The sequence below is a fragment of the Erythrolamprus reginae genome, chromosome 6 (assembly GCF_031021105.1).
Source record: "Erythrolamprus reginae isolate rEryReg1 chromosome 6, rEryReg1.hap1, whole genome shotgun sequence".
Classification (NCBI taxonomy): Eukaryota; Metazoa; Chordata; class Lepidosauria; order Squamata; family Dipsadidae; genus Erythrolamprus; species Erythrolamprus reginae.
In genome coordinates this window covers 22,665,103-22,690,511 of record NC_091955.1, presented here as the reverse complement: position 1 = coordinate 22,690,511, position 25,409 = coordinate 22,665,103, and the positions used below count along the sequence as shown (strand labels likewise).

The following is a 25,409-nucleotide window of genomic DNA, read 5'->3' as shown; positions in this document are numbered from 1 at the left end:
GTGCAAGTGGGAAAAATCAAGTCCATATTACTGACAGCCAGAGATAAGCTTTGGGCATCAACTTACATAAAATATAATGAAATACTGTAGTTCCAGTTAGAAGTCTGCTACTTGTTATATCTTAACAAAGGTTCTTGCACAATTACATCTGTCCTTATAAGGATCAATTGATAATTGCTAATATAGAGCAAGAGAAAATATTTACCTGGTAGCTGCAGTAAACAAAACAACATTGACTTAAATTTAAAGCTATTAAATTCAGAAAAAGCCTAGAATATGTTATAGCTGCCAGTAACAACTGAACTTCCCCATGACTCATCTTCAGTGTTGATTTCTACTAAAGGAGGAGGAGTGCTTTTTAAAGGTGGGGGTGGGTGGGACTATTACACTATTTAAATGCCTTGTCAGAGTAAAACAGCTGTTTCTTTAGGACAGTCACCATAATAAAAACCAGAAAAGAAAGTATCCCAAGGATGAAGTTTATGTGGCAGCTTTTTGCAATATTTTATGGAACATATGGCTATCAGCCCATTCCCAGGATTAAAGAATGTGGAGTCACTTGTTCCCAGGTAAGTTACAATTTGATTTATATCTGCAGTCTCTAAATAGCATCATCCTTCCTCCATTAACTGATTCAGTGAGGAATATGGGTATTTCTGGTATCATACCCCGTCAATGCTATGAGTGTATGATTGTGATAGGATGAATGTGGGTGCCTGCTTTTAATAATCCTGGGGCTTTATAATCAGTTTTTATGTTTGGGGTTTTTATATGCTGTATTCTGTTTTTATTCCTGTTTTGTAAGCCGCCCTGAGTCTACGGATAAAGATGGCATAGAAATCCAAACAAATAAATACATTTGCTACAGTTGTGTGTCCAAAAACAAAGATGTCAAACTTTTAGGTGTAATCTTTTTCTAAAGTATGGTCTAAATTTGTGTAGTGCTAGGATTCAGAAAAACCTCATGGTTACATTTGCAGAGAATTAATAGATTTGTTTTGTATATTTTGGCTGATAATTTTTGAATACATATTGACCATAATAGATGGTACATTATTATCATAAAAACAGTGATATTTCTAAATGAATATAAGGGTATAACTAGCTCATGAGAGCAAAATAGCTTGAAATAGATTGATACTAGTCTCCCTTCCCTTTGATTATCAGCAAAAATGTTACATATATATATTACATTTTTATCATAAAAATATAATAAAAATACAGCCCATTGTCATGTCACCATTTATTTGAATAATATCAAACAATTAATAATTATGTTTTAATTTCTAAATTGATTGAAAATATCTTGATTCAAGTCAAAATATAAATCTGCATATTAAAATATGTTTGCATAGTAATTTGAATATGTAATACTTAGATTTGGTCTTTCTGGGCACCAATTGTGGTTTGTTTGTTTTAAAAATAAATTATTTCTACTGCACTTTTAGCATGCAGTATCTCTAGAATGTTGGTTTTCTAAATTAACTCCACTTGAGGGCAGCCTTGCAGATGTTCTGAGTTAGAGTTCAAAATTGTGAAAGGGATGTTTGAAAAACTGAGTTGTAAACCACAAAACGTTAGAATGTGTTTGCTAGCAGAATGTCTGAAGCATAATTGGTGAGGATTTTTTCCAGAGAAGAGAAATGCTTCAATTTACCCAGCAAGAAGGAAACAAGCCAACATTTTAGTTTTCCCAGGACAAACTGAATTAGCTCTATTGGCTAATTATTTTGTGTTATGATTTTTAGAGAAGGATAGCTAACCTCCTTGGATTATTTAAATATTTGGCATAATTTCTGCCTGGTTAATAAATAACCCATGAGAATTATCATTGATGCATACTATAATACTTTTTGAATAAATGATTTGTAAAGTCAAGTCAAAGGAGGCCCACCCACCTTTCTGACTTCAGTATCTTGTTATTTGGGAAGCTATAAGCTGAAATTGACTGAGACAACTCACCAATTTTGTGTTTGGGGAAAGCAATGTTGATCAGTTGGTGCTGATCCACATTTACAATTTATATACTTCTATAAGTGGTTCAGATTTATGTTGTGTACCACCTTGGATTTAAAGACCAAAAAAGGTGCTTTGGAGTGTTTCAGGACATACACACCATAGTATTTGTCACAGCTCCTTAAACTAAATGCACTGCAGCTGTGAAAGGCAGGTATATAGTATGATTCCAAAAAAAGGCGGAGATGCTTTAAGGAATAACAGGGATCTAAGGCTGTGCTCCAAAGGACGTTTTGGCTTTAAATCTAAAGTTCTGCCCAGTCTTCCCACAGGGGTTTGGTTAATGAATTGTTTCATTAACCCAAATACACTTTCCTAAAGTCAGATCTCCGTAGAGCAGTGTTTCCCAACCTTGGTAACTTGAAGATATCTGGACTTCAACTCCCAGAATTCCCCAGCCAGCATTCGCTGGCTGGGGAATTCTGGGAGTTGAAGTCCAGATATCTTCAAGTAGCCAAGGTTGGGAAACACTGCCGTAGAGCACTGAGGAAGCCTGATTCTGAGTCTACTCTACCTCAACCATGGAAGTTCATTCTCTCCTGTGACCAACATGTTTTTCAAATGTCATGGGGTGGGGGAGTGAAAAAGAAAGACTTGGGGAACTTCCCTCAAGTTCCAAAAGAAAATCTGGGGATATAAATGTAAACAAACCCAAGAAACGGTTGCCTGAAGAAGATGCACCTGACAAATTGTCCTGCAAGCATTCATAACAAAGTAATTGTTTGATACCACAGGAGTTGTGCTCTTTCCTCAAACACTGCAGATATTTATTCAGATATTCACAACATGGTTGGGATGTGAGAGAGAAAGGGGTGGGGGGAGAATTGCCGTGTCACCCCTGGTGATCTCATGCTACTCTTTTATGTGTGTTGAGCAAGGAAAGATACCATTGATTTAGATCTACCTGAAAGGATCTTTATTATGTGCAAAGATATTGCATTATGTGCAAATATATTACAAAGAAGGGGTCATTGCACCCATTTCTTGATTTTGATATGAGACCAAAGCCTTATTGCATTTGGCCGGTCCAGCTAGAGTGGGTGACTAAATGAAAAAAAAGTCTTTACCAATCTGGTCTCCCTTAAATATTTTGAGACTGACTCCCTAAATTGTCAATCTCCTGAAAGATCCAAGTTGGGAAAGCCGCCACTGCACAAGATTGCACTGTTAATAAGCTACATTACCTAATGTTCTTTTTAAAGCACAACCGACAGGGGAAATCCCCTGATTTGACTTGTATCCTGGTGCAGTTAATTTTGCAACTGGTGTCTGGTGAACTACTATGTGTGAAGAATGGATATTTTGCTACATCCCTGACTCTTGAGAGGTAGGGAGGGTATATGGATACAATGAAAACAATAAAGGTTCACAATGTGGGTTTCTTTTCCTTTATTTCCCATCATTAAACTACATTTTCAAAGAAGGAAATAGCAATATTTTACATGGGATTTTCCTGCCAAAGGAAAGTTGATTAAAAAGCAGTTAATGAATCATGAGAGTGCTCTTTCCCAATCAGATGTGACTTCAGTTCTTCACCTTTGGTACATTTCAGCTTAATGACCTGTATGTTGTAACCTGCACAATTTGAGCAACTAGAAAAAAACCACACATTTGAAGTAAAACTAAAGCTAGACTCAAAGGTTTGCCTATAAACTGGTTGATTCATGTCACATCGTCATTTTTGCTGATTTATTTTGAAAGAGGATTCAGATTAAGGCCACTTGTTAATCAGAACAAAAGAAAGAACTCTCTTAGCACTGACTCATCAGAACTGAAAAAATCGGCCAACTGTTTTCCAAAAGAGCTGGGCAGGGCAAAAAGGAAGCACTTGTAAATATGTTTTACCCCATTATACTGAATGGATATGAACATAACCCAATGGTGGGTTGCTACAGGTTCGCATCTATTCAGGCGAACAAGTAGCGGTGGTGGCAGGAGGCTCCGCCTACCCACCCGGAGCGTCATCAAAAACGCTCTGCACTTGTGCAGAAACATTGCGAGCATGCAAAATATGCCCACCTGTGCATTCGCTTCCCTAACCTGTAGCAAAGCTTCCTGAAACGCAACACTGATACAATCCCTCATTTAATACTACATATAATAATACATGTAATAGAGAAGGGGTATGAACATTTATGGATACATCTTCATCCCTATAACCAAATTTTTAATTTTAATCATTTAATCAAATTGTACATCTTATTCTATATTTCATAAAATCCCATGTCATCTTTTTCATGAATTTCCACCATCAATTTACATACAGTGGTACCTCTACCTAGAAATGCCTCTACTTATGATCTTTTCTAGATGAAAACTGGGTGTTCAATATTTTTTTGCCTCTTCTCAAGAACCATTTTCTACTTACAAACCTGAGCCTCCAAAACTATAACCGTAAAAGTCGGGGAGAAGCCTTTGTGGTGCCTCTCTAGGAATCTCCTGGGAGGAAACAGGGCTGGAAAAGGCAGGGAGAAGCCTCCATGTGGCCTCTCTAGGAATCTCCTGGGAGGAAACAGGGTCTCCATCCTTCCTGTGGTTTCCCCAATCACATTACAGTGTTCCCTCAATTTTCACGAGGGATGCGTTCCGAGACCGCCCGCGAAAGTAGAATTTCCACGAAGTAGAGATGCGGAAGTAAATACACCATTTTTGGCTATGAACAGTATCACAAGCCATCCCTTAGCACCCCTAAATTACCATTTCCCATTCCCTTAACAACCATTTACTCATCATTATTACTGGTACTCACCATTGAATAAGACACTTAGTGATCCTGATATTTATAAACATAATTATTTATTAACAATAATAATTATTTTTTTGTTATTTATTTGCAAAAAATATTAGTTTGGCAATGATGTATGACGTCATCGGGCGGAAAATGTATAGAAAAAAACTGAAGTAGTTTTTAATTAATATTTTTTGAAAAACCGTGTTATAGGCTATTCGCAAAGTTTGGACCCACAAAAATCGAGGGAACACTGTATTTGCTTTTACATTGATTCCTATGGGAAAAATTGCTTCTTCTTATAAACTTTTCTACTTAAGAACCTGGTCATGGAACGAATTAGGTTCGTAAGTAGATGTACCACTGTACTTATGCAGATAGGTTTGGGATTTAGCTTGTCTCCATGATGGCGCCAAGTATAAGCAGATTTCTAGGATACAGATTTCTGCCTTCACAAATATGCATCCTAAAGATTGCCAGTTCCTCATCAAGAATACACACCTCTATATTCATCTTTTCTCATCCAAATAATAAACATTTATAATTTAATGGATACTTATTCTGTTAATGTACAAAGACAGGACAAAGAAGAGGTCACTGTACCTATTTCTTGGTTTGATGTGGGACCAAAGCTTTATTGCATTTGGCTGGTCCAGCCAGAGGGGGTGACTAAATGGAAAAAAACATTATATCATTAGTGTATAAACTGAGAAAACACTGGTAGAGTTGGGGCAATTTGTCCTGTGGCCCCAACTTCTGCTAGTTTGGCTTACACGTTAACTTTGTGCTGACAACCACGAGTGTGATACAAATTACTCAGCAGAGTCACAAGAGCATTGTGTAAGCCAGGCAAAGAATTTCTGAAAATATATGCATTGGAAAAATGAACACATTTCAGATCCCGTTTTTGCAGTTCTGAGATGGTCAAATTCTTTTTAGATAAAATGTGAGATTTTCATTTTAGAAGGTAATAGAAAAACAATCTTTAAGGCATGGAATGCCGCATGTTGTAAAGCTGTTTAGTGTAGACCAGTGTTTCTCAAATAGTGGGGCAGGCCCACCTTGGGGGTGTGTGTGCATGGTGAGATGCTTGGGGGGGGGGTGCGTTACTCCGGGGAACATGGGGTTTTTTTGCTGCAGAGACAGAGAGTAGAGTTTTTTGGCACCGAACAATAGCACACAGCAGAGAGCAGGAGATATGAAACGCATATCACAAATCCTTAAGAGACACCATGGAAAAATATTTCGCAGGGATGAAAAGAAAGGAGGAGAGAGATGGAGATAATGAGACAAACGTAAGTCTCCCGAAAGCTAAGATAAAGAAATATGATGAAGCGTATGTAGCGCTTGGCTTCACTGTGACTATAGTGGGAGACAAGGAAAGACCAGTATGTTTACTGTGTCTAAAAATGTTGGCAGCGGACAGCATGAAGCCAAATAAATTAAGGCATCACTTAAACACCTTACACCCCAATCACGCTGATAACCCACTTCAGTTTTTTCAAGGAAAACATGCTGAATATTGCAAACAATCATCCCAGCGAAGAGTGGGGGGGGGGGGGAATGAAATGTTTACTTCTTCCCGGGAGGAAGCGTAAAAGAAAATAATTGAGAAACACTGGTGTTGGCCTTGAGATCTTCCCAGGTCAGTCTTTAGACAAGGGACAGCAAATGGCCTAAATCCAAGGACAAGCAAAATAGGAAAGGTTCCCATAGAAAAGAGAAAACATTTTAATACACCGCTCAAAATAAATAAATAAAGGGAACACTTAAAAAAACAGAATATAACTTCAAGTAAATCAAACTTCTGTGAAATCAAACTGTTCACTTAGGAAGAAACACTGATTGACAATCAGTTTCACATGCTGTTGTGCAAATGGAATATTCAAAGAGAATATTTCATTCATTCAGATCTAGGATGTGTTATTTGAGTGTTCCCTTTATTTTTTTGAGCAGTATACAGTGTTCCCTCGATTTTCGCGGGGGATGCGTTCCGAGACTGCCCACGAAAGTTGAATTTCCGCGAAGTAGAGATGCGGAAGTAAATACACTATTTTTGGCTATGAACAATATCACAAGCCTTCCCTTAACACTTTAAACCCCTAAATTGCAATTTCCCATTTCCTTAGTAACCATTTAGATTATTACTCACCATGTTTCTTTATTAAAGTTTATTAAAAAAATATTTATTAAAGGTGGACGAAGGTTTGGTGATGACATATGACGTCATCGGGCGGGAAAAACCGTGGTATAGGGGAAAAAACCGCAAAGTATTTTTTAATTAATATTTTTGAAAAACCGTGGTATAGACTTTTCGCGAAGTTCGAATCCGCAAAAATCGAGGGAACACTGTATTTATTCTCCACTTCAAGTTCTGAATCTAGGTGAGATGGGAGTAAAAAACCCTTGGATAAGAGTTGTTTAAAATCTGCAAGAAAATTATCTTAGGGGCCTTTATCCGCTTCTCTTTTGCAAACAAGTTATAAGATAACTAGGGAAAACCTAGTTACGCCTGCATTCTAACAGAGAGAAGAGCATGTTCGACTGGTACAGTCATACAGAAAGAAGAAAGGAAAGAAAGCCTCCCTCTGGGCATTAATACATCTTCTGCTTAATGGGCCAGAGCTGATGATGAATCTGTATAACATGAAAGAGAAACTGTTTTGCTTTCTTTATCCTGTATATTGTTTCAAGTCCTACAAAAGGTTATTATACTGTGCTGCTGTCCTTACATGCCACATGCTCTTTGAATTACCATGTCAATTTGGATCAGTGCAAGATGTCCTCAAGAGTTCTTTGTTCTTTTCTTAGAACAAAGTTGAGGAAATCCATTCAGGACTTGTGAATTTTATTTCCTTCTTTTTGGTTTTACATGCTGATGATTCCTTATTATCTCACTAAGTTCCTTCTCTTTCCAGACTGCAGTTTAAGAGTTTATTTCATTTGTCTAGTCTCCCTACTTGTGAAACACTAGAGAAAATTTATTTTTAATATACACTGCTCAAAAAAAAAAAAGGGGAACTCTTAAAAAACAGAATATAACTTCAAGTAAGTCAAACGTCTGTGAAATCAAACCACTGTCCACTTAGGAAGCAACACTGATTGACAGTCAATTTCACATGCTGTTGTGCTAATGGAATAGTTGTGCAAATGAAATATTCAATGAGAATAATTCTTATTGGATAAAATATTCAATGAGAACATTTCATTCATTTAGATTTAGGATGTGTTATTTGAGTGTTCCCTTTATTTTTTTCAGCAGCGTATTTTTTGAAATAAGATTTGTGTATTGGATAAATAAATAAATAAATAAATAAATAAATAAATAAATAAATAAATAAATAAATAAATAAATAAATAAATAAGATGTCCACTTCAACCATCAACACCCATAAAGACTTTTTTTGGTTCGCTGAACAGTCAGCCAAGTGGTTTTGGCATTTTTATAAATAATATTATTAGGTTTTTATCCTGGCTTTTAAAAAATAATATGTTGGAAGAAGACTTCCCAATCACCTAAAACAGTGATCTTAGGTATGTGACAAACATAAAAGAGTCAGAAAAAATGAGTCGTTTTCTAAAGACAAACTGTCTAATTTATCCAAGAAATTTGCATGCTACAATGTTATTGCAGATTTTATCTTTATTTCTAATTGTTTAATATCACCTACTGCATTTTATCTTATTTTTGTCCTGTTTAACCTTTTGACTGTCACAGTAGTTTGGGTCAATTATTTTTCTTACCTATTTCCTGAATTATTTTTAGGACGTTCTCAATTCTGTCTGTATGATTTGCATTGGCATCCTTCAGTCTCGAAAGACTATGATATCATGCTCTGGATTCCCTAGAGCAGTGTTTCCCAACCTTGGGAACTTAAAGGTATCTGGACTTCAACTGCCAGAATTCCCCAGCCAGGTCCCACAGAGTTGGCCTTCTCCGGGTCCAATCGACGAAACAATGTTGTCTGGCAGGGCCTAGGGGAAGAGCCTTCTCTGTGGCAGCCCCGACCCTCTGGAATCAACTCCCCTCAGAGATTAGGACTGCCCCCACCCTCCTTGCCTTTTGCAAACTCCTTAAAAGCCACCTCTGACGTCAGGCTTGGGGAAATTGATTCCCCGGGACCGTTTCCGTTTTATGCATGGTCTGTATGAGATATATGATTGCTTTTTATATTAAGGCTTTTTAAATTGTTTTAATCATTGGATTTGTACTGTTTTGTTGTTGTGAGCCGCTCCGAGTCTTCGGAGACGGGCGGCATACAAATCTAATAAATAAATAAGTAAGTAAGTAAGTAAGTAAGTAAGTAAGTAAGTAAGTAAGTAAGTAAGTAAGTAAGTAAGTAAGTAAATAATAAATAAATAAATAAATAAATTTACACAGTTAAAAATTTAATTAGTAATAAATAGATGCCACAGTAACAGAGAAGATTACTGTACTACTGTTAACCCAACTGCATGTACATACAACTTATGATCCCATGGAATTTATGGGCATGTTCTATATTGTTTGTCCTTTTTCCCCCCTCTTCTTTTAAAGTTGATTTAAGTGGCACTGTTACATCTGCAGATTAAAAGCTGCTCAAGCACCTAATTGTGCTATCAGGAAAATAAATTTTGCAGTTGAGATAACAATAAAATGTGACTCCCTGTTTGGATCTTAGGTCATAGGTTTGTAAAAATCACTCGGATTTGACTTATTCTTGGGAGATGTAGTTCTAACTTGCTCAGGCCTAAGGCTGATATATACAAGTCTTTGTGTGTAAATGAATGCTCAAAACGCAGCATTGTTGATAGCATTTTCACATGTACAATGCCACCTTGGACACAATATTGTGAAACAAAGATTGACGTATACAGATTGTGAAAGGATCCTAACTGACTGTTGATTCTACTTGTTTTTATGAGTTGTAGCACATTCCTTTGCTTACTAGTTTCTTTAGTCAATCAATATCAATATCAACTTTATTTGATTAGTCAATCGACCATATCAAAGCGAGGAAAAGGACCACATCGGTCGTCATAAAACTGTGACTGGTTAAAATACAATAAAATTGGCTAAAATAGAGGAAGTTTGAATAAATAATAAGTTAAAATGCAGTATAATATGCTAAAATTGAGTAGTAAAACATGAGAATATAACTCATGCAAAGGATTATATTAATAAGATACCGATATAAAATATTCTTAAGTGAGTTCATCTCCTTTGCATGCCACCCCAATATGTTCTATAAAACGTATTCTCATCTGAACAGCCCTGACCATAAACTTAGCGGTTCTAGAAACTACATATATATTTGTACCCTGAAGAAAATATGATAATTGTTTACTACAGCCCCAGTGTATGATTTTGTCAAGTAGGGGCTGTAAATACTGAGGTCTTACTGAGCAGTATAGTTTACAATTGTGTAGCACATGTGCAATGTCTTCTATTTCTGGTGCACTGCAAATGCATGTTCTCTCAAAATATGATACTTGGTGGAATCGTCCGTATCTAACCATAGAATCTAACTGCTCAAATCTTGCTCTAGTGAGTGCTGTTCTATGGTATTGGTTCTGACCCATTGTCAGGTATTTTTCTAGTTGAAAGGCTGTTTTGTTCTTGGCTAACCATTTCAGTGACCTGCACGTAGCAAGTGCCTCAACATCAGTTTGTGCATTAACATCTAAAACTCTTTGTTTAAATATTGCCTTGGCCTGATGTCTGGCTGAAAGCAGGTGCTGCATTGAGAAACCGAAATATAGGGTGGTTTGAGAAAGTTGGTTGACCCATGTAGTGCTTACTAATTAAAGGCATGATGTACTGTCTTTGAGGGAGTTTATTCCCTAAATAAATTATGGCATGCCACCTTTCCATTCTCTTGGATAAGGGCAAAATGTCTTGGATATGAAGCTCTTACATGGCTAATCTATTTTTTTTTTGGGTGGTGGTGGTCATACAATGTAGACCCTCGATGAAATAATAGGTTGGAGATGATACACCTCCAAATATGCTTCTGGAGAGAACCTTTGCTCTCTATTATATCGTCTTTATAATATTGCATCTTCAAAGGGATTTGGTTGCTTTAAGTGAGCAAGGCACAGGTCAAAGCAGTTGACATTCCTGGCTGCTCTGTGAATTAACCTAGTTGTCAAAGGGGGAGGTCTAGCATACTTGCTGAATTAGCTCATGGAGACAAACTGCACCGAATTAGCATCTTTGAACTTCCTGTCCTAGAAATTGCATTGTTACCTCTTAACCTGTATTACTGTAGCTCAGACTCTTTTCTTGGAAAAGGAAGCTATTTTCCACACGCCGTATTTTCAAGGCTTTACAGAAACCTTACTGTAAATATTTTTCTTCTCAACTTCCTTATGTATTTTATTTATCGTTCATGAAGAAAGCTGTATTTCACCTTGTTTACTTTTTAAGCTTCTTCCTGGTTTGCATGCTGATTTTGCCTCCTCCCACCTATTGCAGTTTCTGCAATTCTGTTTAAATTTGCTTCTGTGTGGCTTGACTTCATAATAAATTGAATTAGGTGACTGTTCCAACTACTAATTGAATTTGTTTTTCATTCTGCAAAGGCAGCTGTGTAACCTATCTGGTCTAGTAATTTGTGGGAGAAATTTAGGATTAGGCTTTGGCAGAACTCCCACATCTGATGTTATAACCACAATGAGAGTAAACCACAATGGGTGGATTTACATCTCATATTATCCATAAATTGCATCTGGGATTAAATCATGCTATGCTTAATCTTATATCTGAAGACAATATGTAAAGCTCAGGTCAATTAAACTTTCTGAAGAACTGCCCAACTTTTGTTAAAAACGTTGAAGTGATGTTTAAAGCTCATACCGTAGCTTTCTAATGTTACATTTACAGAACTTGCACCATATAGGTTTGGTCTGCACATTGCATTAAATCAATATAGAATAGAATAGAATAGAATTTTATTGGCCAAGTGTGATTGGACACACAAGGAATTTGTCTTGGTGCATAAGCTCTCAGCGTACATAAAATAAAATATACATTTGTCAAGAATCATGTGGTACGACACTTAATGATTCTCATGGGGGTCAAATAAGCAATGAAGAAGCAATATTAATAAAAATCTTAGGATATAAGCAACAAGTTACACTCATACAGTCAACATGGGAGGAAATGGGTGATAGGAATAATGAGAAAAACTAGTAGAATAGAAGTGCAGATTTAGTAGAAAGTCTGACAGTGTTGAGTGAATTATTTGTTTAGTAGAGTGATGGCGTTCGGGAAAAAACTGTTCTTGTGTCTAGTTGTCTTGGTGTGCAATGCTCTGTAGCGACATTTTGAGGGTAGAAGTTGAAACAGTTTGTGTCCAGGATGTGAGGGGTCAGTAAATATTTTCCCCGCCCTCTTTTTGACTCATGCAGTATACAGGTCCTCAATGGAAGGCACGTTGGCAGCAATTGCTTTTTCTGCAGTTCAATCAATATTAAATCAATATGCAGTTGGTTTACCTTAGAATCCAGTCAATTACAGTTTAGGCAACAATCTGCAGTTAAATTTGGGGCAATGCTGAATGAGTATTTGTTTGTTTATTTATTTGTTTATAGTTAGTTAGTTAGTTAGTTAGTTAGTTAGTTAGTTAGTTAGTTAGTCCAAAATACAATAATATACAATGAAGGTTATAGAGGGTACACTCGAAGTAAAATATATCAAGGAAAGAATAGAGGAGAAAGTATAGGAATAGGATATATCAATGAGAGAATAGAAGAAAAGTTAAAGGGATAGAAGAGAAGATATAGGAGATATAGGAGAGACAGTAGGACAGGGGACGGGAGATACATTAGTGTGCATATGCACGCCCCTTACCGACCTCTTATGAATCTGGAGAGGTCAACCGTAACCCTAGTGAGTAAGTAAACATATTGCTTTTATGATCCTCGAGGGTGGGGTACGAGGCATGGAATTGTTCATCCTTTTGTAGTTCATCCTTTTAATATACTGTATTAGGGCGGTTTGCATTTAGACACAGAAACTCAACTACCATGCACAATTTGCCTGTGATAAGCTTAAAACTGTTCCAACTGTTTCAACTCCTACCCTCAAATCGTCGCTACAGAGCACTGCACACCAAGACAACTAGGCACAAGAACAGTTTTCCCCCGAATGCCATCACTCTACTAAACAAATAATTCCCTCAACACTGTCAGACGTTTTACTAAATCTGCACTTCTATTTTCTACTATTTTTTTTCTCATCATTTCTATCACCCATTTCCTCCTATTTAGGACTGTAGCTTTTTGCTTGTATCCTAAGATTTTTATTAATATTGATTGTTTCTTCATTGCTTATTTGACCCCTATGACAATCGTTAAGTGTTGTACCACATGATTCTTGACAAATGTATCTTTTTCTTTATGTACGCTGAGAGCATATGCACCAAGAGAAATTCCTTGTGTGTCCAATCACACTTGGCCAATAACATTCTATTTTATTCTATTCTATTCTATTCTATTCTATTCTATTCTATTCTATTCTATTCTATTCTATTCTACTCTACTCTACTCTACTCTACTCTACTCTAATCTAAAAGAGATTAAGAAATAGTCTTTGTTAGTGACTGCCCAGTTTAGCAACTATCTGAAGTTATGTCACTGCTACAACTGACTTTCATATCATAATTTCTGGATATGTTTATGCCACCAGCTCATATAAATTTGACTGAATAACTTAAATAGTGAGTTAAATATGAGCCAGCAGTGTGCTGCAGCTGCCATAAAAGCCAATACAGTCCTAGGCTGCATTACAGAAGGATAGAATCAAGCTCATGTGGTTAATACTACTATTGCATCTGGTTTTGGTTGCCACCGTGTAAAATGATGCTGGGACTCTAGAATGAGTGCAGAGAAGAGCAACAAAGATGATTAGGGTAAAAACCTATGAAGAATAGTCACATGAATTGGGTATATCTGGTTTAATGAAAATAAGATGGTGGGTTGCTTCTGATTTGGCAGGGTTCTAAGAACCAGCCTCATGTGACCTGGTAGTAAAGGGTTTTAAAACCTATTAGTAGAATGGAATGGAATAAAATGGAATAGGAGAGGAGAAGAGAAGAAGAATTAGCATTAGCATAGCATAGCATATAATTTTTTATTGGCCAAGTGTGATTGGACATACAAGGAATTTGTCTTTGGTGCATATGATCTTAGTGTACATAAAAGAAAAGATACATTTTCAGTGTTAGATAAAATTTTATTAGGAGAAAGAAAAATTAATTACCATATTGTATAAATTCTTACTTGAACATGTTCTGTCGGGCTCTCTGGTAGAATCCTCCCAAAAATTCACAGGTACAAATTTCAGACACACACACACGTTTGAACATTCAAAACAATGTTCTTTATAATGAAAATTCACTTAAACCAAGTCCTCTTTTGGTATAGCAAAGAGCACTCGTCTCCAAACAAACTGGTAATTTGTACAAGTCCCTTATCAGTTCTGTGATACTTAGCTTGCAGCTGCGAGGCAATTCACAGTCCTTCTTCTTTCACAAAGTGAAACACACTTCGCCCTGGTTTAATTTCAAAGCAGGGAAAAATCAGTACACAAAAGGTCAGTCAGCAAAGCAGTCACGAAACACAACGATCAGATAATCCTCCACAATGGCCAAACCCACAGGCTGTTATTTATAGCAGCCTCACTAATTACCACAGCCCCACCCAACCACAGGTGGCCTCATTTTCTTTGATAATAATCTCTCAGTTGTTGCTGCCTATGCATCGCTCTCCGCATGCGTGGCTGTATCATTAACTCTTGTTCTGAATCCAAGGAGGAGCTAGATAATTGATCTCCTTCTGAGCTGTCTGCCACACTTTCCTCCTCCCTGTCACTCATGTCTTCTTGGTCAGAGGAGCCTTCATCAGCAGATTCCACTGGGGGCAAAACAGGCCTGCAGCATGTGGATGTCTCCCCCACATCCACAGTCCTTGGGCAGGAACTGGGCCAGAGCTAACCACAACAGAAGATAAGATGGAAGTAGAAATTGTGAAAGAAAACATGACTAGCTGGGCACGGAATATAGGATATAATATACATCTAGATCAATGGGAAAGCATATGGACAAGAAATTATAAAATGACTAAGTCAATAGCATACAAAGGAAACATCCACAAGATATTTTACAGATGGTATCTAGCACCAGCCAGATTAGCAAAAAAGTATTCCAATCTAAGACCGAACTGCTGCAGATGTGGATATGATAGTAGAACTTTTTTTTCACATGTGATGCACATGTCCCCAAACAAGGAAAATTTGGAATAAAATTAGGGTGTGGATCAAAGAAATTACCTCGCAAGAACTTAAAATGAAACCCAAATTCTTCCTGTTTAGGCATAATCGACCAGAAAGTGAAAAAAGAACACTACTACCTTATACAACACATAATTACAGCAACTAGGATATGTATGGTTCAAAATTGGAAGAATGAGGAAACGTCAACAGAAAGAATTATTATCAAAAAAATATAGGATTGTTCAGAATTAGATAAAATGACACAAGAACTGAAAGATAAAGATGAATCGAAATACTATGAAGTATGGAAGGAATTTTATAGTTGGGCAGAAAAGAGGAAGCAGAAATAAAGCTGTATAAAGGGGTATTGTGCTAAATAACTGTAAAAATATAAGCTGGCTATTGTTGAAATTAAGTACAGTGGAACCCCGACATAAGAGCTGCTCTACTTAAGAGCAACTCGAGATAAGAGCTGGGAGGGGAGAGATATTTTTGTTCTACTTACAAGCCCAAATTCGAGATACAAGCGCCAAGGAGCTGTCTCCTGAAGCCAAACGCTAACTTCCGCGTTCGGCTTCAGGAGACAGCTGCGAAGCGGCGCGCGTGTTTTAAAAGGTTGCAGCCGGCCTGGGGGGCTCGGGGGGGTGCTTGCAGCTTTCTTTCTTGCTCTTTTTCTTTCTCTCTTTTACCTTCCCTTCCTTTATTTCTTCTTTTCTTTCTCCTTCCCACCTTCTTCCCTCCCTCCCTTCACTCATTCCTCTCTTACTCTCCCCTTTCATAAGTTTCCTTGCTTCCTTCCTCTGTTCCTGTCCCTTCCCCCTTTCTTTCTTTCTTTCTTGCTCTTTTTCTTTCTCTCTTTTACCTTCCCTTCCTTTATTTCTTCTTTTCTTTCTCCTTCCCACCTTCTTCCCTCCCTCCCTCCCTCCACTCATTCCTCTCTTACTCTCCCCTTTCATAAGTTTCCTTGCTTCCTTCCTCTATTCCTGTCCCTTCCCTCTTTCCTTCCTTCCTTCCCACCCTCCGTCCATTCATTCACCCATTCCTCTCTTGATCGCTTAAAGCCGGTCCCTGGTGCAAAAAGGGTTGGGGACCTCTGTCCTACAGGATTGGGTGGCAGAGAAGTTGAACATATGTAAATTTAAAAGTTTAAGAAAGTTTACAAGTTAAGTGAAAGAAACTTCATTATTCATTTATATGTACATGTACATTTCTTCATTAAAAACATGTCTTTCTGCATAATTTAGACTAACTTTGTGAGTTTTTTGAGGGCTGGAACCAATTAAAATTATTTACATTAATTCCTATGGGGAAAAGTCGTTCGAGATAAGAGCTGCTCGACTTAAGAGCCCAGGTCCGGAACGAATTAAACTCGTATCTCGAGGTGCCACTGTATAAGAATACAGTGGTACCTCTACTTACGAGCTTAGTTCTTTCCATGCCAGGTTCTTAAGTAGAAAGGTTTGTAAGAAGAAGCAATTTTTCCCATAGGAATCAATGAGGTGGGCTGTCTGTGATTAACAGGTTTTTTATAGGGATGTTTTACAGTGTTGTTTTATTTAATTTTGATTTTTTTCCCCATTATTATGTATCAATATGATGTAAGCTACCCTGAGTCTCAGGAGAAGGGTGGCCTAGAAATCGAACAAATGAAGAATGAATGAATGAATGAATGTATGTATGTATGTATGTATGTATGTATGTATGTATGTATGTATGAATGAATGAAGGCCAGGTCTTCTGACAGGCAGAATAAAAGGAGACTAAAAAGACTAAGGAGACTAAAAGTTATTTCCTTTTTATGATTTTATTGCAGATATTTTGAGGAACCATATTATTCATTTCAATTGTGACATGATTTTTTTTTTTAGATAGATAGATTTTTATTGGCCAAGTGTGATTGGACACACAAGGAATTTGTCTTGGTGCATATGCTCTCAGCGTACATAAAATAAAATATACCTTTGTCAAGAATCATGTGGTGCGACACTTAATGATTGTCATAGGAGTCAAATAAGCAATGAAGAAGCAATATTAATAAAAATCTTAGGATATAAGGAACAAGTTACAGTCATACAATCAACATGGGAGGAAATGGGTGATAGGAATGATGAGGAAAAAAAGTAGAATAGAAGTGCAGATTTAGTAGAAAGTCTGACAGTGTTGAGGAAATTATTTGTTTAGTAGAGTGATGGCGTTTGGAAAAAAACTGTTCTTGGGTCTAGTTGTCTTGCTGTGCAGATTTATATTGCTCTTTGATTCTTTATCTTTTTGCATCTACGGTTTCCAAAATTTTGTCTGTCCAGTATTCTTTCTTATGATGAGTATCTTTGCCAGATGAATTATCTCATACCAGAAATAGTAGTTCTGTTATAAGTGAATTTCACACCCTCTGCCTGACATATGATTTCAATCCAGTAAGAAAACAATTTCTCTCCTTAGAAACATAGAAACATAGAAACATAGAAACATAGAAGTCTGACGGCAGAAAAAGACCTCATGGTCCATCTAGTCTGCCCTTATACTATTTTCTGTATTTTATCTTAGGATGGATATGTGTTTATCCCAGGCATGTTTAAATTCAGTTACTGTGGATTTATCTACCACGTCTGCTGGAAGTTTGTTCCAAGGATCTACTACTCTTTCAGTAAAATAATATTTTCTCATGTTGCTTTTGATCTTTCCCCCAACTAACTTCAGATTGTGTCCCCTTGTTCTTGTGTTCACTTTCCTATTAAAAACACTTCCCTCCTGGACCTTATTTAACCCTTTAACATATTTAAATGTTTCGATCATGTCCCCCCTTTTCCTTCTGTCCTCCAGACTATACAGATTGAGTTCATTAAGTCTTTCCTGATACGTTTTATGCTTTCCCTACCGCCTGACTGCACTGTTCACCCATTTTGAGACTGTCAGAAATCACTACCCCTAAATCCTTTTCTTCTGAAGTATTTGCTAACACAGAACTGCCAATACAATACTCAGATTGAGGATTCCTTTTCCCCAAGTGCATTATTTTACATTTGGAAACATTAAACTGCAGTTTCCATTGCTTTGACCATTTATCTAGTAACGCTAAATCATTTACCATATTACAGATGCCTCCAGGAATATCAACCCTATTGCACACTTTAGAGTCATCGGCAAATAGGCAAACCTTCCCTACCAAACCTTCCCCTATGTCACTCACAAACATATTAAAAAGAATAGGACCCAGAACAGACCCTTGTGGCACACCGCTTGTAACCTGACTCTGCTCAGAATACTCGCCGTTAATAATAACTCTCTGATGTCTATGCTTCAGCCAGCTGCAAATCCATTGAACTATCCAGGGATTAAGTCCAATCTTCACTAATTTATCTATCAGCTCTTTATGTGGAACCGTATCAAAGGCTTTGCTGAAGTCCAGGTAGGCAATATCCATTTAGGATTTGCATTAAGATTTAATTAATGGAATATCTAATTCCACAACTAACAGAAATAATGCTTATATTGTGGTGTTATTTAAACATTGCTAGATCTGGTTGCAAATCTCTATGTAAGAACATAATCCATGCATCTGCTATAGTTGTATACAAAATGGATTTATTCATCTGTCAAATCTATATTCTCTCCATCTTGTTTAGGCTCATGGACTTCATAAATGAACAGAGTTGGCCTTCTCCGGGTCCCGTCGACTAAACAATGTCGTCTGGCAGGTCCCAGGGGAAGAGCCTTCTCTGTGGGCGGCCCCGACTCTCTGGAACCAGCTTCCCCCGGAGATTAGAACTGCCCCCTACCCTCCTTGCCTTCCGTAAACTCCTTAAAACTCATCTTTGCCGTCAGGCATGGGGGAATTGAGGCATTCCTCCTCCCTTCCCGGGCCTGTATAATTTATGTACGGTGTGTCTGTGTGTATGACTGGTTTAATAATGGGGTTTTTAAATGTTTTTTAAATTTATTAGATTTGTTATGAATTGTCTTATTGTATGCTGTGAGCCGCCCCGAGTCTATGGAGACGGGCGGCATACAAATCTAATAAATAAATAAATAAATAAATAAATAAATAAATAAATAAATAAATAAATAAATAAATAAATAAATAAATAAATAAATAAATAAATAATGAATGAATGAATGAATGAATGAATGAATGAATGAATGAATAAACCACCTGTTTTACCTTGTGTTACAATATTACAGATTTTCATTAGTTAAAGATAAAATAGAGACATAAATTAGAAAAGGAGCTATCTTTGTTGAGCCAATAAATTATCTCATTCTGTTGCCCTTCTTTTTCAACTTGATAGTATCCAAGGGAGATTAACTTCAATATTTATCGTTCAGCATACTGAAGGAATTTGATGGGAACTGAAATTGAATAGGGACTATGTTGGGGTTAAATGGTGTTGTGATTCCGTCTGAGGCCCCTCAGGGAACGGCTGATCCTCTGCCGGCTTCCTGCTCAGAGGGGGAGGATGAGGAACAGGAGGTTCAGGCAGACGGGGAGGAGGAATCTCAGGCTGAGGGAGAGGGAGGACAGCCAGAGTCCCCCTCAGGGGAGCTCTCCCCAGCAAGCAGCCTGGATTCCTTAGATGAAAATGCACAAGCAATCATCGATCTCCGGCAGAGAAGAGCAACACAACGAAGGGGACAATTAGCCAGGTACTTTCAGCACTAAAGAGGCAACAGCTGGGTTTGGGTGTGGTGCTCTCTGGAAAGGCTGAAAAGGCAGACCCGCCCTTCCTGGCTTGTGGAGTATTATCTTTGGGAGTCCTGGGACCTGGCTGTGATCTTTGGTGTCTTGGAATTCTGGTTTGTGACTTTGAATACTGAAACCTTGGGGGGAAAAGGTGTGGGTCTTATTCTCTACAGTGGTGGGTGTGCCAGCAAGAAGTCTGCTGTATTGTCTGGCCATCAGGACTCTGCTGTGAAGTCTCATAGCCTGCCTGTTGGGAAGAACAGGTTTTTCTCTGTGTTTATTTTTCAAACTATAAAGTGCTTTTGCTTTTACCAGCGTGTCTGGCTGCTTTTTCCAGTTGGTGTTGAAGTCTGGGGGCACCCAGACAGAACAAATGGTATGAAAAAGTATGAAAGAAAAACTAAAAGTTGCTTGATAGTAGAAACTAAGAGTGGTTTCCCCCAAAAGATATGGCCCCTCTTTTGTTGAGTTTTATTTTTTCCTTTTTCCTCTGATTCATGAAGAACTACAACGTCTAACAATATAATCATATGCTGGATAACCCCTATTTGAAGCCTACTCCTAAGATTAGGTTTCAGTTAGTCACCTATGGTTACTCACCAATATTTAAAGTTGCAATACAGTGTTCCCTCGATTTTTGCAGATTCGAATTTCGCGAAAAGTCTATACCATGTTTTTTCAAAAATATTAATTAAAAAATACTTCGCGGTTTCCCCCCCTATACCACATTTTTTTCTGCCCGATGATGACATAAGTCATCGCCAAACATTCGTCCACCTTTAATAAATATTTTTTTAATAAACTTTAATAAATAAACATGGTGAGTAATAATCTAAATGGTTGCTAAGGGAATGGGAAATCACAATTTAGGGGTTTAAAGTGTTAAGGGAAGGCTTGTGATACTGTTCATAGCCAAAAATAGTGTATTTACTTCCGCATCTCTACTTTGCGGAAATTCGACTTTCGCGGGCGGTCTCGGAACGCATCCCCCGCAAAAAGCGACGGAACATATAACTGAGTTGCAATACTGTTACTGAGATCCTTAACTGAGGTGGAATGTAGAGACTATTATTTCCAAACAAATCGTTGGCTTGAAGAAAAAAAATGCCAACTTTGGAATGTTTTGTCAATTCCACTGCAAATACTTTTGTTTGCCAGAATTTTCCAAGTCATAGTACAATTTGTTCTTCAATTAATAATTGTTTTCTGATTTCCCCCCCCCCTCCCTCTGGTTATTTTTTAAAAAAAATTGAAATATTTCTCTAATGTTTTTATTTGAGGGTGCATTTGCATAATATGCCAAGCCTCCATTGTAGCTTTAAGAATACACGTGGCACCGTTTCTCTTTCATTTATGCGGCTTATTTACCAGAAGCAGAATTTTAACTGATGTTCATTGTATCATCTGAGTTTACGGTGGCTGACATTTTTGTTCCTAGAAAACAAATGTCGAAATCAAATTTTCTGCAAACCAATGATAACGGGAGTCAAATGCATGAAAATCATATAAATCTCCAGGACATACTAGGTTAGAGGGCTAGTTTAATGAACATCTTCTTTCTTGGACAAGCAGGCAATTTTGACGTTCAGGTCACTGAGCTGTAGTCTAAAAAAATAATTTATTTTGAGAGAAGGCAAGAGTAAATTTAATCTGAAACAGATGTTCTGAATAGAAAAAAAGGGAAATATTGGACAGGTCTACAACAAATGGTAAAAAGTCAGGGTGGGAGTCGTGATGGTGCAATCAAAACTCCATCTGTTTTTTTTTTTAACAAATATTTTTAATCAGATCCTGCTGGCACCCTGGGACTAATATCCTGCAGAGTTAAAATGCTCCTGGTTTGCTTGTGCCTATTGATTGTTGCAGACTGGTCACGAAGGGAGAATGAGGCTCCGCCCACCCACCCGGACATTGTCATTTGGGTTCTTTTATCCTCTGTGCATGCTCAAAGGGTAAAAGAACCCAAATGGAGGTGTTCGGGCGGGTGGGTAGAGCCTCACATTCCCTTCATGACCGTCTCTCCGATGACCAATAGGCAGTGAAGGGCTGCAAAAATATTTATTACCACACTGTGGGTGTGGCTTATTTTGTGGGGGTGGCTTGCCGGCCATGTGACCAGGTGGGAGTGGATTGACGATGATGTGATCGGGGGTGGCTTAAAGGTCATGTGACTTGCTTAGAGGTGGCCAACTTGACGTCACTCATGTCAAGGGTTTGGGTTAGGGTGCCTGGCCTCTCCTCGCCTCAAAGAGATACAATTTCCCTATCTATTTACTATTACTGAACATCCAAAATATACTATTTAATTCTACGTATATATGCCATATGTGTATATACATATTACACACAGGCACACAAAAATATACATTATCTACTATATAAGCTGTATGCATATGTACTCATACACAGCTCTAAAAAATTATACACAACCTCATTTACTATGATAGGAAAAACATAGCAGAGCCCAGAAGGGGGGGGGGATTTTTTTCTACTGGTTCTGTGTACCTGACCAAAATTTTTCTACCTGTTCTGTGTATCTGACCGTACCCATAGGAGCCCATCACTGCTGATAGGCATAAGCAAACTGGGAGCATTTTACCTCTGCTATACTGGGACTAACTCTAGGGTTATTTCATATAATATGTCTATGGAGAGGGGCGGCATACAAATCGAATCGAATCGAATCAAAATCAAAATCAAAATCAAAATCAAAATCAAAATCAAAATCAAAATCAAAATCAAAATCAAAATCTAGGGTTATTTCATATAATATGTCTATGGAGAGGGGCGGCATACAAATCGAATCAAAATCAAAATCAAAATCAAAATCAAAATCAAAATCAAAATCAAAATCAAAATCAAAATCAAAATCAAAATCAAAATCAAAATCAAAATCAAAATCAAAATCAAAATCAAAATCAAAATCAAAATCAAAATCTAGGGTTATTTCATATAATATGTCTATGGAGAGGGGCGGCATACAAATCGAATCAAATCGAATCGAATCGAATCAAAATCAAAATCAAAATCAAAATCAAAATCAAAATCAAAATCAAAATCAAAATCAAAATCAAAATCAAAATCAAAATCAAAATCAAAATCAAAATCAAAATCAAAATCAAAATCTAGGGTTATTTCATATAATATGTCTATGGAGAGGGGCGGCATTCAAATCAAATCAAATCAAATCGAATCGAATCGAATCGAATCAAATCAATAAATGCATAAGTTTGATTACTTTAGTATATGCTCTTTCTGTTGCATAAAAAGCAAATGTGATCCTGAAATAAAATGTGAAAATCCTGGTTAGAGTATGTTAGGGTTGGACCTATTCAAAGTTCACAATCTAAGTACAATCTTCTAAAATCGCTACATCTCTACCAGGAGCCCGTTATAAAAAACACATGGGAAGACTGATGATGCTAAAGTAATTAAATTAGTACGGGGAAAGGAAGGAATGTCCTGTAGACATGCAAAATAGATAGTTGGTGAAATTGGGGCTGTATGCTTGCATTTCTTTATAAAATAAAATACTTTCATTCTGCTGACAATTATTAGTGCTGTTCCCCCTACTAACTGCCATATACCTCCCAGAGACCTATAAGAGCACACAGAATTGGCCTCTTCCAGGTCCCGTCAACTAAGCAATGGAGGTTTGGGAGGGCCTTCTCTGTTGCCGCCCCAACTCTATGGAATCAACTCCCCCCCCGGCAATGTCCATAATACTCCCACCCTGCTGGCCTTCTGGAAGGCCAGGAAGACCTGGCTTTGCTGGCAGTCCTGAGGGGCCATGAATTAATAACTATCACGGCCAAATTGAATGATTAGTATGCAAATTGTTGTGATTGCTTGATTTATGGGTTTTTAATTGGGTTTTTATAGTTTTTTAGATCTTAAACTTGACTTCTTTTTATTTTTTTTATTTATCTTGTTGTAAGTCGCCCTGAGTCCTTTGGGATTGGGTGGCATAGAAGTTGAATCAAATAATCAAATAATCAAATAATCAAATGGACAAACAATTAATTAAGTAATTAAGTAATTAAGTAATTAAGTAATTAAGTAATTAAGTAATTAAGTAATTAAGTAATTAAGTAATTAAGTAATTAAGTAATTAAGTAATTAAGTAATTAAGTAATTAAGTAATTAAGTAATTAAGTAATTAAGTAATTAAGTAATTAAGTAATTAAGTAATTAAGTAATTAGGTTATTAGGTTATTAGGTTATTAGGTTATTAGGTTATTAGGTTATTAGGTAATTAGGTAATTAGGTAATCAGGCAATCAGGCAATCAGGCAATCAGGCAATCAGGCAATCAGGCAATCAGGCAATCAGGCAATCAAGCAATCAAGCAATCAAGCAATCAAGCAATCAAGCAATTAAGCAATTAAGTAATTAAGTAATTAAGTAATTAAGTAATTGGGTAATTGGGTAATTGGGTAAATGGGTAAATGGGTAAATGGGTAAATGGGTAAATGGGTAAATGGGTAAATGGGTAAATAGGTAAATAAATAATTCTTTGGAGTTTCTAAATCTTTCCTATATAAACAGTGCAGCATCTATAAGCAGAATGTGTAAAATAACCACTGGGCAGAAAAGAATGTGGTAGCACTTCATGGACTGTTTCAGGAAAGCTATTTGTGCATGTGTTTACAAGTAGTGTTCAACTACTATTAGAGCCAAAATTTCACTGCAAAGAAAGGTGGTTAGAGAGGTATGCCAAATTTTAGGGCCTTTTTTTGGGGTCATTGATGTAAAGTGACTCATTATCATTGTTAACTGAATCACATGGTCATTAAGCAAATGTGGCTTCCCACATTTGCATTGCTTGTTGGAAGCCAGCTGGGAGGGTCACAAACAGTGATTATATGATTCGAGGTAACTACCTTATATGACTCCACCACAAATGCATTGCCAAGCACTTGAATCTTGATCATGTTTGTAAGTGTGAGGACTGGTCATAGGTAACTTAGAGTCCTAAGTGACAATAATATAAAATATTAATATAATGTAAGCTACAACTAAGTTAGAAAAGGGAGCTGGGTTTGCGCAGTGGTTAGAGTGCAGTACTGCAGGCTACTTCAGCTAACTACTAGCTGTAGTTCAGCTGTTCAAATCTCACCACCGGCTCAAGGTTGACTCAGCCTTCCATCCTTCTGAGGTGGGTAAAATGAGGGCCCAGATTGGTTGGGAACAATTTGCTGATTCTGTAAACCGCTTAGAGAGGGCTGTAAAAGCACACTAAAGTGGTATATAAATCTAAATTATTATTATTATGATTATTTATTAGATTTGTATGCCGCCCCTCTCCGAAGACTCGGGGTGGCTCACAACAGTAATAAAAACAATATAGCAGTGGAACAAATATAATATTAAAAAACATATAAAACCCTATCACCCAAACAGCCCATTCATACCAAACATAAAACAAAGTATAAAAAAGCCTGGGGGAGATGCGATTGCTATTGCTAAAATTGTGGGATAGGCAGCATCACTACCAGATGGATTTGTAACATGCTGACAAACTCAATATGTAGTTCTTAATGGAACTATTTCTATGCGGAGGCAAGTAAGTACTGAGGTACCTCAAGGTTCTGTCTTAGGCCTGGTATTTTTCAAAATCTTCATAAGCAATTTAGGTGAGGGAATAGAGGGGGAAATTGCTAAATTTGCAGACAACACCAAGCTGGTAGATATGGCCGATACCCCCAAAGATAAGCTCAAGATCCAGAGAGA

The 25,409-nt window shown here is 37.2% G+C and overlaps 1 protein-coding gene across 2 annotated transcripts in view; it reads left to right on the top strand.

The window, feature by feature from the left end:
- The first annotated feature begins 335 nt into the window (after positions 1 to 335).
- Positions 336 to 25,409, top strand: part of IL17REL (interleukin 17 receptor E like) — a 94,832-nt gene continuing 69,758 nt past the window's right edge. The window contains exon 1 of one of the 2 annotated variants that reach the window (XM_070755381.1): positions 336 to 569. In XM_070755381.1, coding sequence (XP_070611482.1) covers positions 474 to 569 — 96 coding nt within the window. In that variant the 5' untranslated portion in view covers positions 336 to 473. The remainder of the gene's footprint in view (positions 570 to 25,409) is intronic. The other variant, XM_070755379.1, reaches the window with a different exon arrangement.